Here is a 19,514-nt window from a genome sequence, read left to right as displayed (position 1 = left end):
CAGCAAAGGACCTTGTAAAGATGCTGGAGGAAATAGGTACAAAAGTATCTATATCCACAGTAAAACAAATCCTATATCGACATAACCTGAAAGGCCGCTCAGCAAGGAAGAAGCCACTGCTCCAAAACCGCCATAAAAAAGCCAGACTACAGTTTGCAACTGCACATGGGGACCAAGATGGTACTTTTTGGAGGAATCTCCTCTGGTCTGATGAAACAAAAATAGAACTGTTTGGCTATAATGACCATTGTTATGTTTGGAGGAAAAAGGGGGACGCTTGCAAGCCGAAGAACACCTTCCCAAACCGCAAAGCACGGGGGTGGCAGCATCATGTTGGCATCATGAGGAAGGAAAATTATGTGGATATATTGAAGCAACATCAGTCAGGAAGCTTGGTTGCAAATGGGATCTTCCAAATGGACAATGACCCCAAGCATACTTCCAAAGTTGTGGCAAAATGGCTTAAGGACAACAAAGTCAAGGTATTGGAGTGGCCATCACAAAGCCCTAACCTCAATCCTATAGAACATTTGTGGGCAGAACTGAAAAAGCATGTGCGAGCAAAGAGGCCTACAAACCTGACTCAGTTACACCAGCTCTGTCAGGAGGAATGGGCCAAAATTCACCCAACTTATTGTGGGAAGCTTGTGGAAGGCTACCTGAAACGTTTGACCCAAGTTAAACAATTTAAAGGCAATCTACCAAATACTAATTTAGTGTATGTAAACTTCTGACCCACTGGGAATGTGATGAAAGAAATAAAAGTTGAAATAAATCATTCTCTCTACTATTATTCTGACATTTCACATTCTTAAAATAAAGTGGTGATCCTAACTGACCTAAAACAGGGAATTTTTACACGGATTAAATGTCAGGAATTGTGAAAAACTGAGTTTAAATATATTTGGCTAAGGTGTATGTAAACTTCCGACTTCAACTGTATATTTGACTAGCATAAAATTCATTAATCAATGTACATGCAAAAACACATTTTTCAAAATTTGCTACATATAATTTCTGAGCGTCATACATCTGCCTAAACAATTGTACTTTTTTTCCAGCCAAACTCAGGCTTCACATTAGAACAATTAAATATAATATTTATTTTGAATGCATTTTAGAACATTGTCAGAGGATCCTTAAGGTTTAGCAGACTAGCAGGATGTTGCCCTAGCATGTAAAGATCAATAAGGTTGACTAAACCAACAGTGTGTACTATATGAGAGGGTAGCTCTCAAACATCAATAGCATCAATCAGTCTTGTGTGTTTCTGACAGCAGAAGCAGCAACAGTAGAGTCATGGCTCAGCATGTGCTCAGTGAGCTGAGAGGCACACTGAAAAGCCTTGTCACACTTTACACATACAAAGATCCTCCCGGCACACGTCTGCTCCTGGTGGCGCTTCAGAGCAGCTGTGCGGCTGAAGGACCTGCTGCAGCCTGTGCAGTTGAAGGGCCTCTCTCCAGTATGGACGCACTGGTGACGGACCAAGCGAGATACCATGGCGAACGCCACCCTGCACTGGGAGCATTTGTGGGGACGGATGCCGCTGTGCACGGCCTGGTGCTCCAGCAGGTTGGAGGACTTGGTGAAGGATTTGGAGCAGACCAGGCAGGTGTAGGGTCTCACCCCGGTGTGCACCATCTGGTGCTCTGCCATGCGGCTGGCCACGGCAAAGGCTTTCCCACAAACGGAACAGCAGAAGGGCCGCTCGCCCAGATGGGTTCGCTCATGGCGGAGCAGGGACAGCGGCTTGTTGAAGGTCCTGCCGCACTGCGTACATGGAAAGGGTTTGTTGTTGGTGTGCATGTTGCGCTCGTGCTTCCGCAGGTCCGAGGAGCGCACAAAGTCCTTGCCGCAGGTCTCGCACACGTATGGCTTCTCTCCGGTGTGCGTGCGGATGTGCTTGCGGTAATCGGAGGACCAGATGTAGGTCTTGTCACAGAAGGGGCAGTGGTATGGTCTCTCTCCGGTGTGCAGGCGCTTGTGCTGCTGAAGCGTGCCCTGGTGGGAATAGGCCTTGCCGCATAAGTCACACACATGAGCCTTCAGGCCACTATGAGTATCCAGATGACTCTGCAGATTGCTGGACTTCTTAAAGGCCCAGTTGCAGTGAGTGCACTTATAGGGCCGGTTCTCTGTGTCTCCCTCTACTCCACGTTTCTTCATGGCAGTAAACACTAAAGGCACCTTATTCTTCTCACAGGCATCAATCATGGCCACAGCCTTGTTTAATGGAGGGGGAATTACTAGTGATACTCCACTCTTCCCAGTTCCCTTTTTCCCACACACATCAAAAATCTCATGCACATCACAACACACATCAGACGGAGCCTCGTTGGGTTTGGGCCTGATCTCTCTCACCAGACGCAGCTTCAGATCGGAAGGATTCCCGCTACACACTTTCCTCTGCAGTCTCCTTTTAGAAACCTTCTTGATGTTGCCTTCCTCTTGTTGTGACGAGTCTGAGTAGACCCCATACACACCAGTAGAAACTCTTCCATTGGGAATATTATGTTCAATGGCCGTGGGTGAACCTGGAGGACTACAGAGGTCCTGATAGGTAGACAGTCTCTTGTCTTCTCCAGAGTTGAGTTCAGTAAACTTCTCAGCTATAGTCCAGGTAGGTGTTTGTGGGTTTAAATAAATCATCCCAGTGAAGCTACTACCTGAGAGGGAGTCGGTATCGTCATTATCAGATGGGTTAGAGTCACTTTCCACTTTGTAAGCAGTGCTGACTGTTACATTCTCTGAGGGCACGTGGGAAACGTAATGCATTTTGTTCATTACGTGTTTCCTGATACTTCTCTTTGAAATGTACATTTTATCAACAAACCTGTCGGAGGTCCATGAAGGCATTCCTTCAGCCATATTGGATATTATAGAGGTGGTGAATGTGGTTTGAGGTTGAGCTCACCTTCTTGGCAGTGCCTGGAAGAAAAACACAAAAACAAATACAGTGTTCTATTCATCACAGTGAAGACAAATGTACTTTTCAAACAATAACGCTATATTTCCAAATCTTTCACAATATTGTTATTGAGTGAATCACATGCAAAATGTGTGTTTAGTAAGTGTTATAAAACATCTATTAATGCTTATAAAGCATCTATGAAGGGTTTATTAAAATTTTAGCGCTCCTGGGAAAACTGCCACAATACAAAAGAGAAGAGACAAGCAGTTTGTGTGCGCCTCATAACAGGCTCTGAAACATCTGAATCCCAATAACCTGTGTTGTGTGTCGGGGATCCAGAGGGCAGACGTAAAAGGGGGAGGCCCAAGACATTGTGGCGAAAAACAATCGAGACAGAGCTCCAACAACATCACCAGAGCTGGGGCACGGTGGAGAAGACGGCCAAAGACAGACAGAAATAGAGAGCCTTTGTTGCTGCCCTATGCGACAGGGATGAGTGAGTGAGTGAGTGAGTGTGTCAAAAATCAAATCAAATCAAATCTGGGTTGGGGGGGGGTCAATGTAAATTTGATTAGCTGTTCAGGAGTCGAATGGCTTGGGGGTAGAAGCTGTTAAGAAGCTTTTTGGACCTAGACTTGGTACTCCGGTACGGCTTGCCGTGCTGTAACAGAGAGAACAGTCTATGACTAGGGTGGCTGGAGTTTGGCAATCTCTGATTGTCACCAGATTGTAAGCGTTGCGGAGGTCCAGTTTGGTGAAGAATTGCGCCCCATGGGCCAACTCCAAGGCGGCGAACATCAGGGGTAGGCGGGTAACGATTCTTAATTGTAATACTGTTCAGCCCTCTAATCGATGCAGGGACGCAGACCTCCATCCTTCTTTCCCACGAAGAAGAAGCCTGCACCAGCTGGAGATATAGAGGAGCGAATGAAACCGGCCTCCAGCGACTCCTGGATGTAATTGTCCATGACTGCTGCTTCAGGGGTTGAGAAGGAGAATAGACAGCCCCGGGGAGGTGTGGAGTTGGAGTTCTATGGCGCAGTCATATGGACTATGAGGAGGGAGGTGGCGGGTTGCATCTTACTGAAGGCCTCCCGGAGGTCGAAGTACTTGGGAGGGAGAGCGGAAAAGTCTTGGTCTTCAATGGATGCCGGGGAACCCGGCGAGGCTCTTGGTAAGGGTCTTAGGCATCTTGTCTGGCAGTTCTTACCCCAGTCTAGTAGGTGTCCCGTGGACCCGGAGAAGAGTGGGTTATGTAGCACTAGCCATGAGTACCCTAGGATAAGGGGGTTCTTGGGAGCAGTGATCAAAAAGAAACTAAGTCTCTCTGAATGGTTCACCCCAACCTGCAGTAGAATGGGCTTGGTCTGATATTCAACCTGGCAGGAGCTGATGGGGCATCCATCGAGGGCTTGAATCTGCAGAGAGATGGGACATTTCACGCAGGGGATTTGTAATTCTCTGGCGAAGTCTTGTTCAATGAAATGATCTGCGGCCCCGGAGTCCACGAAGGCTTGAATGTGGTGTTAACGATTGTCCCAATGGAGGGTTGCGGGTAGTGTCAGACGGTGACCGGGTAGCTGGGGTGTAACTGGACAGCTCGTCAGGGTCTCCCCTTGTCCTGGTGAGCCCCGGTGTTTCCCGTCAATTTTGGGAATGTAGAATGGAGATGGCCGATACCTCCGCAATTGAGGCAGTTGCCGTCGCGCATCTGCCTGTCACGTTCTTGTGGGCTCAGACGTGTGCGTCCCAGCTGCCTGGACTCCTCAATGCTGGGCTTGGGGGGACTTGGGGTGCTCCGGAAACCGGGATACGGGGGTGGTGTCAAAAAGGCGCTGTCTCACACATTCTTGGATGCGGTTGTCAACCCTGATGGCCAGCATTATCAGGGACTCGGGGTCCTCTCCCAGTTCCCGATTGGCCAGTTCATCCTTGATTGAGATAGACAGACCCTGGTGGAAAGCAGTCACCAGTGACTCAGTATTCCACCCACTCTCGGCGGTGAGGGTGCGTAACTCAATGGCGAAGTCAGCCTCTGGTCTGGCCCCTTGGAGGAGGTTGAACAGTCGGCTTGCTGTTTCTCATCCGCTGACTGGGTGGTTGTTGCTGCTCGGCACGCTCGTCACAGCTCAGCAGTGAAGGCTAATATGGAGCTGCAGAAAAGTGGCTGCTGTTAATAATACGTCATCGCCCACACCAGGGCCTTGCCCAAGAGCAGAGAGATGATGCAGGCGATCATGGCCCTGATAGGTGTGGAATGAGGAGGACTGTAGCTCGAACACCAGAGAGCACTGAGTGAAGAACCCCTTGCATCCTCTCGGGTGACCGTCATACAGCTCAGGGGCTGGAATCTTGGGTTCCCAGTGCAGGTTCTCTGGAGGAACTACGCCGACCCCTGTAGCACTGGGCAATGAGACTTGGGCATTGGCTCCTCCTGGTTTGGGACGTGGAGGGTCTCTGATATTTGGGAGAGTTGTTCTTGCTGCCGCCCCAGCAGTGCTCCTTGGTGGGTTAAAGCATTCTGGATCTGGGTGATCTCTGCTGGATCAATGTTGGGGCAGAAGCTTGCTGTGACGTAGTAAGGTTGGACCCAGGTGCAGAGAAGAGACCAGACGAGGAATCAGTGGTTAAGGATAAACATAATACTTTACTGAGAAACGGTAGCCGCAGGATCACAGTACACTTGAAAAAACAACAAACACGGTACACAATTCGAGCTTTTGCAAAGGACCACAGTAAATAGGACACACCTGAGTGTCGTTAATGTCTCTAGGACGGTCACTGCTGCCCTCTGGTGACAGGTGGAACCATGACACATTTAACTCGTCTGGTAGGCTCATGTTACTGGGCAGCTCGTGGCTGAGCTTCCCTTTGTAGTCCGTAATAGCTTGCAAGCCCTGCCACATCCGACGAACGTTGGAGCCGGTGTAGTACGATTCAATCTTAGCCCTGTATTGACGCTTTGCCTGTTTGATGGTTCGTCGGAGTGCATAGCAGGATTATAAGCATCCAGGTTAGAGTCCCGCTCCTTGAAAGCAGCAGCTCTACCCTTTAGTTCAATGCGGATGTTGCCTGTAATACATGGCTTCTGGTTGGGGTATGTACATACGGTCACTGTGGGGACGACGTCATCGATGCACTTATTGATGAAGCCAGTGACTGATGTGGTGTACTCCTCAATGCCATCGGAAGAATCCCGGAACATATTCCAGTCTGTGCTAGCAAAACTGTCTTGTAGCTTAGCATCTGCTTCATCTGACCACTTTCTTATTGACCGAGTCGCTGGTGCTTCCTGCTTTAGTTTTTGCTTGTAAGCAGGAATCATGAGGATAGAATTATGGTCAAATTTGCCAAATGGAGAGCGAGGGAGAGTTTTGTACGCATCTCTGTGTGTGGAGTAAAGATGGTCTAGAGTTGCTTTCCCTCTGGTTGCAGACTTAACCTGCTGATAGAAATTAAGTACAACTGATTTGAGTTTCCCTGCATTAAAGTCCCCGGACACTAGGAGCACCGCCTCTGGATGAGCATTTTCCTGTTTGCTTATGGCCGTATACAGCTCATTGAGTGCAATCTTAGTGCCAGCATCGGTCTGCGGTGGTATATAGACAGCTATGAAAAAAATAGATGTAAACTCTCTTGGTAAATAGTGTGATCTACAGCTCATCATGAGATAATCTCCCAAGCAAAACCTCAAGACTTCTTTAGATTTCATGCACGAGCTGTTGTTTACAAATATACATAGGCCACCGCCCCCTGTCTTACCAGAGGCCACTGTTCTATCCTGCCGAAAAAGCTTAAAACCCGACAGCTGTATGTTAATCATGTCATTGTTCAGCCACGACTCGGTGAAACATAAGATATTACAGATTTTAATGTCCCGTTGGTAGGATATACGTGCTCGTAGGCTAATAGGACCGATGGTAAAGGTAGAATACCCTCTTGGGTGACGGATCCTTACAAGGCACACGGACCGCCGTCCTTACAAGGCACACGGACCGCCGTCCACGATATCTCTATATCAAATGACGGGGATGAGGACCTTGTCGGGAGTAAATCCTTCCCGTCCGACTCGTTGAAGAAGAAGAATTCCTCCAGTACGGGGTGAGTAATCGCTGCCCTGATATCAATAAGCTCTTTTCGGTCATAAGACACGATGGTGGAAACATTAAGTACAAAATAAGTTACAAATAACACGAAAAAACATACACAATAGCACAATTGGTTACGGGATTTTAAAATGGTGACCACACAATAGCAAAATGGTGGCCATCTCCTTTTCAGGTGGTGTCTGTGCCTCGTTCTAGGTTGGAAAAATCAAAACATGGCGGCGTTTCCTTATCAATCTCACTGGAATAAAGACCTCCATCCCTGTTATTTTTTTAAGAGATTCTGATAATACTTCACATCTCAAAATAGGACTACTTAATGTTAGATCCCTCACTTCCAAGGCAGTCAAAGTCAATTAACTAATCACTGATCATAAACTCGTTGTGATTGGCCTGACTGAAACATGGCTTAAGCCTGATGAATTAAAGTTAAAGGAGGCTTCTCCTCCTGGTTACACAAGTGACCATATCCCCAGCGTATCCCTGCGGAGGTGTTGCTAACATTTGACCTCAAATTTGAATGTATGAAAAAAACCTGCTGTTTTAGTATTTTGAGGTTCTGGTCATGCAATCTATGCAGCATACCCAATCACTTTTTATAGCCACTGTTTACAGGCCTCCCGGGCCGTATACAGAATTCCTCACTGAGTTCCCTGAATTCCTATCGGAACTCATAGTCATCGCAGATAATATTCACATTTTTGATGACTTCAATATTCACAAGGAGAAGCCCACAGGCCCACTCCAAAAAGCTTTTGGTGCCATCATTGACTCAGTGGGTTTTATTCAACATGTCTCCGGACCTACAGTACGCATTGCCACAATCATAATCTGGATGTAGTTTTGTCCCGTGGAATAGATATTGTGGATCACCATCTTATCACGTTTGCAATCACAAAAAATTATCTGTTTAGACCCCAACCAAGGATTATCAAAAACTGAGCTACTTATTCTCAGACAACCCAATGATTGCTAGATGTCCTTCCAGACTCCCTCCACCTACCCAAAGACATCGGAGTACAAAAATCAGTTAACCACCTAACCAAAGACCTAAACTTAACCTCTCTAGGGTAGGGGGCAGTATTTGCACGGCCGGATAAAAAACGTACCCGATTTAATCGGGTTATTACTACTGCCCAGAAACTAGAATATGCATATAATTGTTTGATTTGGATAGAAAACACTCTAAAGTTTCTAAAACTGTTTGAATGGTGTCTGTGAGTATAACAGAACTCATATGGCAGGCAAAAACCTGAGAAGATTCCTTACAGGAAGTGCCATCTCTGACCATTCCTTGGCCTTCTACACTCTCTTTATTGAAAACTGAGGCTCTCTGCTGTAACGTGACACTTCCTACGGCTCCCATAGGCTCTCAGAAGGCGGCAGAACGTTGAATGATGACTTTGCAGCCCATTGCTGAAAAACAGTAGCGCATTTGGATAGTGGTCGATCAGAGAACAATGAGACAGGGGCGCGCGTGCACGAGAAGAGTCCATTTTAGATTTTTAGTCTTTGAACGAAAACAACGACTCCCGGTCGGAATATTATCGCTTTTTTACGAGAAAAATGGCGTAAAAATTGATTTTAAACAGCGGTTGACATGCTTCGAAGTACGGTAATGGAATATTTAGAAATGTTTTGTCACGAAACGCGTCGGGCGCGTCACCCTTCCGATAGTGTCTTGAACGCACGAACAAAACAGAGGATATTTGAACATAACTATGGATTATTTTGAACCAAACCAACATTTGTTATTTAAGTAGAAGTCCTGGGAGTGCATTCTGACGAAGAACAGCAAAGGTAATCCAATTTTTCTTATAGTAAATCTGAGTTTGGTGAGTGCCAAACTTGGTGGGTGTCAAAATAGCTAGCCCGTGATGGCGAGCTATCTACTCAGAATATTGTAAAATGTGCTTTTGCCGAAAAGCTATTTTAAAATCGGACATAGCGATTGCATAAAGGAGTTCTGTATCTATAATTCTTAAAATAATTGTTATGTTTTTTGTGAACGTTTATCGTGAGTAATTTAGTAAATTCACCGGAAGTTTGCGGTGGGTATGCTAGTTCTGAACGTCACATGCTAATGTAAAAAGCTGGTTTTTGATATAAATATGAACTTGATTGAACAAAACATGCATGTATTGTATAACATAATGTCCTAGGAGTGTCATCTGATGAAGATAATCAAAGGTTAGTGCTGCATTTAGCTGTGGTTTGGGTTTATGTGACATTATATGCTAGCTTGAAAAATGGGTGTCTGATTATTTCTGGCTGGGTACTCTGCTGACATAATCTAATGTTTTGCTTTCGTTGTAAAGCCTTTTTGAAATCGGACAGTGTGGTTAGATTAACGAGAGTCTTGTCTTTAAAATGGTGTAAAATAGTCATATGTTTGAGAAATTGAAGTAATAGCATTTCTAAGGTATTTCAATATCGCGCCACGGGATTCCACTGGCTGTTGAGTAGGTGGGACGATTTCGTCCCACATACCCTAGAGAGGTTAACCTTGCGTAATACTCTATCAAATCAAATCGTATTTGTCACATGTGCCGAATACAACAGGTGTATACCGTACAGTGAAATGCTTACTTACAAGCCCTTAACCAACAATGCAGTTTTAAGAAAATACCTACAAAAAAGTAAGAGATAAGAATAACAAATAATTAAAGAGCAGCAGTAACAATAGCAGGGCTATTGACAGGGGTACCGGTACAGAGTCAATCTGTCAGTGTTGACACATTGTCTAGATTCGTTTGCACTGCTAAAAACACACAATAAATGTGTCACAAGAAACTATCTCCCTAGTATACAAAAAAATACCTGAGCCCTGAAGCAAGCTTCCAGAAAATTGGAACGGAAATGGTGCTCCACCAAATTGGAAGTCTTCTGACTAGCTTGGAAAGACAGTAGCGTTCACTATCGAAAAGCCCTCACTGCTGCCCAATCAGCCTATTTTTCCAACCTGATAGAGTCATTCGGGAAACACAATGTCAACATTCAATGCTATGCAGACGACACACAGCTAGCTGTACATTACAATGAAACATAGTGAAGCCCCAAAACTGCCTACCCTGGAAGCCTGTGGCTCAGACATAAGGAAGTGGGTGGCGGAAATTTTTTTCTTTTACTTTTAAACTCAGACAAAACAGAGATGCCAGTTCTAGGTCCCAAGAAACAAATAGATCTGCTGTCAGATCTAAAAATGAATCTTGATGGTTGTACTGTCATCTCAAATAAAACTGCGAAGGACCTTGGCGTTACTCGAATCCCTGATCTCTCCTTCGACATATCAAAAACATACCCAAAATATTTCAAGAGCAAACTTATTTCATCTTCGTAACATTGCAAAAAACGTCCACATTTGATGCAGAAAAGCGAATCCATGCTTTTGTCACTTTAAGGTTAGACTGCTGCAATGCTCTACTTTCCAGGTACCCGGAAAAGGAAATAAATAAACTTCAGCTGGTGCTAAATACGGCTGCTAAAATCTTGACTAGAAGCAAACAATGTGATCACATTACCCAGTGCTAGCCTCTCTACACGGGCTTCCTTTTAAGGCTAAGGCTGATTTCAAGGTTTTTCTGCTAACCTACAAAAAATTACATGGACTTGCTACCTATCTCACCGATTTGGTTCTGCTGTACATACCTACACGTAAGCTACTATCACAAGACGCAGGCCTCCGTATTGTCCCTAGAATTTCAAAGCAAACAGCTGGAGGCAGGGTTTTCAACTATAGAGTTCAATTTTTATGGAATGGTCTGCCGATCCATGTGAGAGACGCAGACTCTGTCTCAACCTTTAAGTCTTTACTGAAGATTAAGCTCTTCAGTAGGTGCTATGGTTAGGTATAGTCTGGTCCAGGGGTGCGACGGTGAACGGCAAGGCACTGGAGTGACGAACCACCCTTGCTGTCTCAGCGTGTCGGATCCCCTATCTCCACTGGAATTCTCTGCCTCTGACCATACTACGGGGCTGAATCACTGGCTTGCTCACGTTCTTCCTTCCTTCCTGGCCTCGGGCTCATGCGGTGGGGTGATCTTTGTGGACTAGGGGCGACAGGTAGCCTAGTGGTTAGAGCGTTGCACCAGTAACCAAAAGGTTGCTCGATCGAATCCCCGAGCTGACAAGGTCAGTTAACCCACTGTTCTTAGGCTGTCATTGTAAATAAGAATTTGTTCTTAACTGAATTGCCTAGTTTAATAAAGGTTAAATAATAATAAAAAAAATTTAATATCCTCAGCCTTGTCTCAGGGTAGTAAGTTAGTGGCCTGTTGATATCCCTTTAATGGTGTGGGGGCTGTGCAGGTCATATCCTGTCTGGTTGTCCCTGTCCGGGGTAACTTTGAATGCTCGGCTATGAAAAGCTAACTGACATTAACTCCCAAGGTGTTGACCATCTACCACCACTGTGATTATTATTTGACCCTGCTCGTCTTCTATGAATGTTTGAACATCTTGAAGAACTATTTGGCCTTAATGGCCATGTAGGAATGTTTGAAAAACAGGTAGTGCTGAATCCAGACCTTAACCCTTTTCTCTCCAATATTCTCCTAATTCTGTGATATTTGGATGACATTTTCGTGATCTATACAGGCATCCCAGGAAGAACTTTTGGAATTCCATGTTTATCTTAACTCTATGAATGAACACCTTCACTTCACCATTAACTATGACCTATCACAAATCAGTTTTCTTGATGTGATGGTTATTAAGTACAAAACCTCCCTCTCTACAGATCTCTATAGGAAACCTACGGACAGGAACACCCTCCTTAGAGGTGACAGCTTTCATCCACGTCCACTGATTAAAAGTCTCCCTATAAGTCAATTCAGTCGTATCAGAAGAATATGCAGCTCTGATGCTTCTTATCAGAAACAGACCACGGACCTCACACAAAGATTTAAGGAAACGGGGTACAAAGACAGTTGGGTAAAACATGCCAATGATTGTTTTGAAGGACTAACACAGTTGGAAAGCCTACAACCAAAAGTCAAAGAAAAAGTAGAGCATGTCCAATCATGCTTTACCCAATACTCACCATTGGGGAAGGCATTTAAGGACATTATCAGGAAGCACTGTTACATTATTGATACTGACCCACAATTGAAACCCATTTTTAAATATCCCCCACGTATGGTTTTTAAAAGACTCCCAAACATGAGAGATATTGTGGTTAAATCTGATTACCCACCAGAGAAGAGGGAAACTTTTTTGCACAATGTTCCGGAGGGTAATTACAAATGTGGCCAATGTGCTCAAAGCAGCTTTACTACAAATACCACTCATTTACCCACCCCCTCACAGGACAAAGATTTAAGATCAAAGGCCTGATTACCTGCATGTACACCAATGTTATTTACATGTTGAAATGTCCTTGTTGTCATACCTAGGGAAACTCGTAGAAGCCTTAAGACATGGATCAGTGAGCACCGCAGCAATATACGGACAGGTGAGACAAAATAAAATCAGGTTTCTGCTCATTTTGTACAAGCTGGACATTCAATTAGTTCTCTGAGATACATTGGAATAGAAATGGTCAAGATGTCACGCAGGGGAGGGGACATTGAGAGGAAACATCTTCAAAGGGAATCTTTCTGGATCCACAGGCCCAAAACACTGTCTCCTCTTGGCCTTAATGAGGAGTTTGACTTGAAACCGTTTTTATAGTTTCAATGTCTAAATTGTGTTTTATTTAATCCTAATTGAATATTGTATGTGTATGTATATTACTGCAAATAGTGATCACATCCTCTTTGTATGATCATATATTTGATACATTGAATGTTAATAGTGTGAAACTATGTTTACCTCCTGTTTCAGGAAGTGATGTCACTGAGTAATGCCGCTATATATTGGACCTTCCACCCCCACCTGGGATATGGATGCCAGATGAAGACCTAAGGGTCGAAACGTTGTTGTAAATAAATATCACCTGGGAGCATGAGCAGCAGTGTGCAGCATTTTCTTTTCTGTTTTCCATGAGTTTGCCTACAACTCCAGCACCTGCGGAAAGTACCTGGATGTGCGTATGTTCTTCAGCTTTTGTACTTAATGGCCATGTACTCTTATAATCTCCACCCGGCACAACCAGAAGAGGACTGCCCCCCCCATCAGAGCCTGGTTCCTCTCTAGATTTTTTCTAGGTTCCAGCCTTTCTAGGGAATTCTTCCTAGCCACTGTGCTTCTACATCTGCATTGCTTGCTCTCTTGGGTTTTATGCTCGGTTTCTGTATAAGCACTTTGTGACAACTGCCGATTTGATTGATTGATTAATTGATTGATTGGTGTAGGCCTACACGTGACCAAGGAATTACAACCGGTGTAAAAATGCAATATCACATTTGAATATAAACAGTTTTTAAGTCATACTAAATCATTAATAAATGTGCAAGAAATTGTGACAAAAACAAGTCCATATTAGGTTACTAGTTATCACCTCCTAATGGTTTAGACTCTAGGGGGTTAAGAGAATAAAACATAAATGTGTGGAATTTGCATTTATGTTGTCTAGGAACCAAACTCTTCAAATATAATTTTGGATGCGGACGGTATTTCAAATATTTTCAGACAGATCCGAGGCCCCTGGCCATTGAATGGGATTCGACCCTGGATCCAACGGTTAAATACATAATGTGGGATCTGACTTGGTCGGACCCCAGGTCAGATCTCCGGTATTGTCACGTCCTGACCAGTAAAAAGGGTCATTTGCCATAGTAGAATTGTCAGGGCGTGGCAGGGGGGTTGTTTTGTGTGTGTTGTTCTTTTTTGGTTCTAGGGGAATTTGTTCTGGTTTTCTATTTGTATGTTTCGTTTTCCATGTTTGGCCGAGTATGGTTTCCAATCAGAGGCAGGTGTCTTTCGTTGTCTCTGATTGGAAGCCATACTTGGGCAGCCTGTTTTCCTTTGGGGTTTGTGGGTGGTTATTTTCCGTTTAGTTGTTGTCGTTTTGTTATTTTTCTAAAGTGTTCTTCATTAAAGAATCAAGAATGAGCACTAGCCACGCTGCGCCTTGGTCTATTCAATACGACGCTCATGACAGGTATTCGGGTACAGGTAGATTCACGAAGACCTCTACTTGATTTTCTGTTAACTCATACCCAAATAATGTTGTTGACTTGTCCTATACTCATATTTGTGGTATAAATTGGAGAAAAAAACACTTCAAAAACCCCACCTTAAACTTGCATCTGAAACAAACTTTCTATTTTCTCAGAGGATGATGTCGCATTAATATGTTTGACCAAGTTAATCTGCTCATGCTGTGTGTGTATGTGCAGTAGACTGATAGCCATAGACAATAGGCAGAAAATATTGTAGCCTAATGTTGAAAGGCTTCTGATTTATTGATTGTGAATGGCATGGATAGGTATGAAAAATATCAGGACAACTTCTCTCTTCAAGTATGCATCTTTTATTAACTACCCGGATGGTAGGCTACAATCGTGTCATGGATGACGTTTATCAAACCCGCATCCAAACCAATCTCAGGCTGTATTGGCTAATTCTTTAGGCCCAAAGGATATCTACATGTATTTTAGAAGAAGAAAAAAAAGGCTATTATAATGAGTTAGACCTGAGTTATAGAAATACCCTACCAAAATATGTCTTAACACACAGCACTCACTAGCGTCCTAAAATTACCACATAAAAATCCTCTAATGTAAAAAATATGGTCAACAGAAACAAAATGAACAGATCTCTGAAAACCTCAAAATGTTCTACATCCAATTATAGCATTGTCATAGTGGGAATTGGCCTTCTAACCTAGACCTTCAAATCCCAATTGTTGGAAATAACATGGGAATGCAGATGGGAGACTCCACCTTACGTAGCCTATTCAAAGAGGGGGGGTTGTCACTTTGCATACCCTAAATTTAGCTGAAATGACGCACCTGATATTAATAAACAGACTTCCAAACGTGGGTCAGCAGCATACTCTCTTCCTCTCTGTCGAAAAAAACGATCCCCACAAGTTATTAGAGCAGTAAAAATAAATGTTTTGCCATACCCATGGTATACGGTCTGATATACCATGGCTGTCAGCCAATCAGCATTCATGGCTCCAACCACCCAGTTTCATAATTAAGCAACAAGGCAGGACGGGGTGTGGTATATGGCCAATATAACACGGCTAAGGGCTGTTCTTAACCACGACGCAATGCAGAGTGCCTGGATACAGCCCTTAGCCGTGGTATATTGGCCATATTCCACAAACCCCTGAGGTGCCTTATTGCTATTATAAACTGGTTACCAATGTTATTAGAGCAGTAAAAATAAATGTTTTGTCATACCAGTGGTATTTAAAAAAAATATATATTTAACCTTTATTTAACCAGGAAGGGCTCATTGAGATTTAAAATCTCTTTTTCAAGAGCATCCTGGCCAAGATAGGCAGCACCAAGTCATTACAAAAATTACAGACAAACATGAGAAACTACAAGTAATCTAGTAAAAACCATAGAATTCACAAGAGTATAACAAAATCAAAAACAGCAAATTAAAAACATTGACGGGTCAATGAATCAGTCTCAAGATCATTCATCAGTGATTTAAAAATACCAATCGGGACAAGTTCTTCCAGTTTAAAAGTATTTTGTAAGGCCTTTCGAGATGATGGTGCAGAGTACATAAAAGCCCTTTTACCAAATTCAGTTCGGACATTTGGAACAGTTAGCAGGATAAAGTCCAGCGAACGAAGAGAGTACCCACCACATTTCTTAACAATAAAAATGCCCAAATAAAAAAGGTAGTAAACCCAAAATGGCTTTGTAAATAAAAGTATACCAGTGACTGAGCCTACGAGTGACTAGAGAAGGCCAGCCAACCCTGGTATACAAAGTGCAGTGGTGCGTAAGGGTTTTGCAGTTTAAAATACATCTCAAAGTGCCATGGTAAAGGGTGTCAATTGATCTCAAACACTGAGTGGAAGCATTCATATATAAAATATCCCCATAGTCTAGTAAAGGCATAAATGTAGCTGATACTAGCCTCCTTCTGGCTTCAAAAGAAAAATAGGCGTTATCCCTAAAATAAAATGCCAATTTCAGCTTCAATTTTTTTGTAAGTTGTTGAATATGCAATTTAAAAGAGAGGCCGTCATCAATTAAAATTCCAAGATATTTATATGAGGTTACAGTCTCAATCTCATTGCCCTGACAGGTAATAATAGGTGAAAAGTTCAGATGCGCAACTTCTGAATGGGTAAAACTAACCTGTCTCACAACAGTCTAAACCCAGCTTTCTTGCTTTAGAAAACACCATTAGTTTAGTTTTGTCAGTATTGAGGATACGCTTCAATTGAACAGTATTAAAAAAAGCAGTTTGCAAGGTCTGGAAATCTTTTGTAAGAGATAAGGCACAACAGTAAATAACAGTATCATCAGCATAAAAATGAAGTTGCGCATTTTGGACATTTTTGTCTAAATTATTTATATAAATAGTGAATAAGAGAGGACCAAGTACAGAGCCTTGGGGCACACCATTACAGACAGACAATTTAACAGACATGAGCCCATCAAATTGAGTGCACTGAGTTCTATCAGACAGATAGTTAGCAAACCATGCAACTGCATGCTCCGAAATACCTACACTCGACAATCTCTGCCTTAGTATAGCATGATCAACTGTATCAAAAGCCTTAGAGAGATCAATAAAAAGTGAGACACAGTGCTGTTTTTTGTCAAGGGCTTCAGTGATATCATTTAAGACCTTCATGGCTGCTGTAATTGTGCTATGCTTCTTCCTGAAGCCTGATTGGTACATTGATAAAATAGAGTTAGTAAATAAAAACTATTTTAGCTGTTCACTCACAAGGGTTTGAAGTATTTTCACCAGGGGTGACATCTTTGAGATTGGCCTATAATTATTTAAGAGTTGGATCTCCCCCTTTTAAAAGTGGTAGCACAAATGCTGATTTCCAGATCTTTGGAATTTCATTACATTCCAGGGTATACAGGCTGATATACCACGGCTGTCAGACAACCGCATTCCAGCGGTGTCTGCATTCGTACATTGCCTCCACTGTGTCAGAGAGTGCTCTGGGTCGTTTGTAAATTCAGAGCATTACATTCAGAGCGTTATCAGACTGTCTGTTCGTAAATTCAGAGCGCACACTGGACGCTCTGGTCGAGGAGTAGGGTTGATTCGAGCGTTCTGACCTCACAACAGCAGTCAAGCACCCAAGCTAACTGGCTAAAGTTGGCTAGCTTGTTTCAGTACCTACTTCCAGACACAAATGAGAGATAACTTAACTCTGACCATTTCACTCGCTCTAGCAGAGTTGGTAAGGCTGTTTTGATGTTATCTAGAACGTTCGTGACTAACTGTGCTGCTGGCAATAATTTAATAACGTTTTTTTTTTGCAGACCTTCAGGCTACTGACACCGGTCAGATTCTACCGGTAATGCACGTTGGTAAATTCATCAGTTATTCTGCGCTCTGGCACATTCAATGGTCTGATATAGGAGTAGATGGACAGAGTGAATTTACGAACGGCTGACAATCGGCAGAGTAGGTTCAAAAGGAATTTCATTCAACATTCGCGACAGACAGGTGTCGTTTGGTTTTCGTCAATACAAACGGACAACATAGGAACTTTGCATCGGGTCTAACCAACAGGTTGCCCAACTCTTAGTTTGTGGTAAAACCCTGCGACAAACTTTATGACAAACTTTATAAGACAGATTATATAATGCATGTTTATCGAAATGTTTCATCTGATTTTACTCCATTGTAGCCTAAAATGTATTCTGTATCTAATATTTCGCAATAATAATGTTTGCTTACACGCCACTAAAATAAACAAGATGCCTATTCAATAGAGGCTCGGCGCCTATAGCATGTCTATCATAAACTGTCAGAATACATGCGCATCTCTTTCTCACTAGAAAGCTTAGTCATTCATTCATAGGCTGCATTCTGCCACTTACCTCTACAACGTTCCCCTATCTCCCCCCAAGCAAACCATGAGCATACTCCTCTCAGCGTGCGAACCATATAGTAATTTAAGACATGCCAAACTCGGACTGGGCGGGGCTACTGAAAATGAACCATAATGTGAGGACAGTTTGTGCATCCTACACTAATATTAAATCATGCACCCACTTCACTATCTGTATGCCAGGCCCAGGGGTACAACTTTCACTGGGGACCGGTGGGGACATGAGCCCCACCCACATTCTGAAATTGCATTTTTGTCCTTCAAGTTTTATCATTGCACTGTTATACAAAACCTGGTGTAAGGGGTGCGTACTGGCGGCAGAGGAGTCAGGTACAGGATAGCAAAAACTGTTCACAACGGGGCAGTTTAATAATAAAAACCACCAGAAACAGAACAGTCAATAAATGGGTACAAAACCCGTCGCACACCAGAATAACGTGCACAAGCACTTACGTTACACAACATGTAATGATGGAATTGAAACCAGGTGTGTGGGAAGACAAGACAAAACAAATGGAAAATAAAAAGTGGATCAATGATGGCTAGAAGACCGGCGACGCCGACCGCCAAACAAGGAGAGGAACCAACTTCGGCGGAAGTCGTGACACCCGGCTCCAGTGTGCTTTAGGACCATGTGGTAGGCTGTTTTCTAGTTTCAGACTGCTGGATTCAGGACAGCATGGACATCACAGAGCAGAGGGTGTTGACAGGCTGTGTGAAGGCAAAGCTTCTGAAAGGCTACATTATAGGACCAGCACTGGAGAGATGAACAGAGGCAGCTGCTGTCTGTGTAATGCTTTTTCTCTGAGTTTTAAAAGCAAGCGGAGCAGAAACTGGCTACTCTTTAGTTGACTGATCTAGCTGGCAAAGTAACTGTTGTTTGACAGACAAAAAAGTATTTATTCCCAGTGCTGAGCTAGTAGTGTAACTGACATGTTACGTTAGCTCATGTTTCATCCCCTCTCAACTGAAGTGAATGAACTACTACTGTAGCAGTTAGTTAGCTAGCTAGTAGCTACCACAGACAGTTCAGATCTAAAAAATCTAATTCAATCAAAATGTATTTGTCACGTGCCAAATACAACAGGTGTAGACCTTACAGTGAAATGCTTTACAAGCCTTTAAACAACATTGCAGTTTAAGAAAAATACCCCCCATCCCTCCAAAATAAGAAATAAAAGTAACCAACAATTAATGAGCAGCAGTAAAATAACAATAGCAAGGCTATATACAGGGGGTACCGGTACAGAGTCAATGTTGTGGGGGCACCGGTTAGTCAAGGTAATTGAGGTAATATGTACATGTAGGTAGAGTTATTAAAGTGACTATGCATAGATAATAACAGAGTAGCAGCAGTGTAAAGGGGGGGGGGTAGTGCAAATAGTCTGGGTAGCCATTTGATTAGATGTTCAGGAGTCTTATGGCTTGGGGGTAGAAGCTGTTGAGAAGCCTCTTGGACCTAGACTTGGTGCTCCAGTACCGCTTGCCGTGCGGTAGCAGAGAGAACAGTCTATGGCTAGGGTGGCTGGAATCTTTGACAACTTTTAGGGAC

At 43.4% G+C, this 19,514-nt stretch overlaps 1 protein-coding gene and 1 non-coding gene across 2 annotated transcripts in view; one reads left to right on the top strand and one right to left on the bottom strand.

Moving 5' to 3' along the window:
* LOC106584175 (uncharacterized) overlaps nucleotides 1-14,019 on the top strand; it is a 49,821-nt gene extending 35,802 nt beyond the window's left edge. The window contains exons 10-11 of the transcript XR_006761545.1: nucleotides 12,414-12,472; nucleotides 12,844-14,019. This is a non-coding gene — a transcript (uncharacterized protein). The remainder of the gene's footprint in view (nucleotides 1-12,413; nucleotides 12,473-12,843) is intronic.
* LOC106584174 (zinc finger protein 648-like) lies at nucleotides 795-18,102 on the bottom strand. The gene is made up of 2 exons (XM_014169121.2): nucleotides 17,952-18,102; nucleotides 795-2,931 (listed from the first exon to the last, which is right to left on the bottom strand). The coding sequence occupies exon 2, from the start codon at nucleotides 2,869-2,871 to the stop codon at nucleotides 1,255-1,257; it is 1,617 nt and encodes a 538-aa protein (XP_014024596.2). The 5' UTR covers nucleotides 2,872-2,931; nucleotides 17,952-18,102; the 3' UTR covers nucleotides 795-1,254.
* Between the last annotated feature and the right edge of the window lie 1,412 nt (nucleotides 18,103-19,514).

Source organism: Salmo salar, chromosome ssa23 (assembly GCF_905237065.1).
Source record: "Salmo salar chromosome ssa23, Ssal_v3.1, whole genome shotgun sequence".
In the NCBI taxonomy this organism is placed as follows: Eukaryota; Metazoa; Chordata; class Actinopteri; order Salmoniformes; family Salmonidae; genus Salmo; species Salmo salar.
This window is presented reverse-complemented; position numbering and strand designations above follow the sequence as displayed.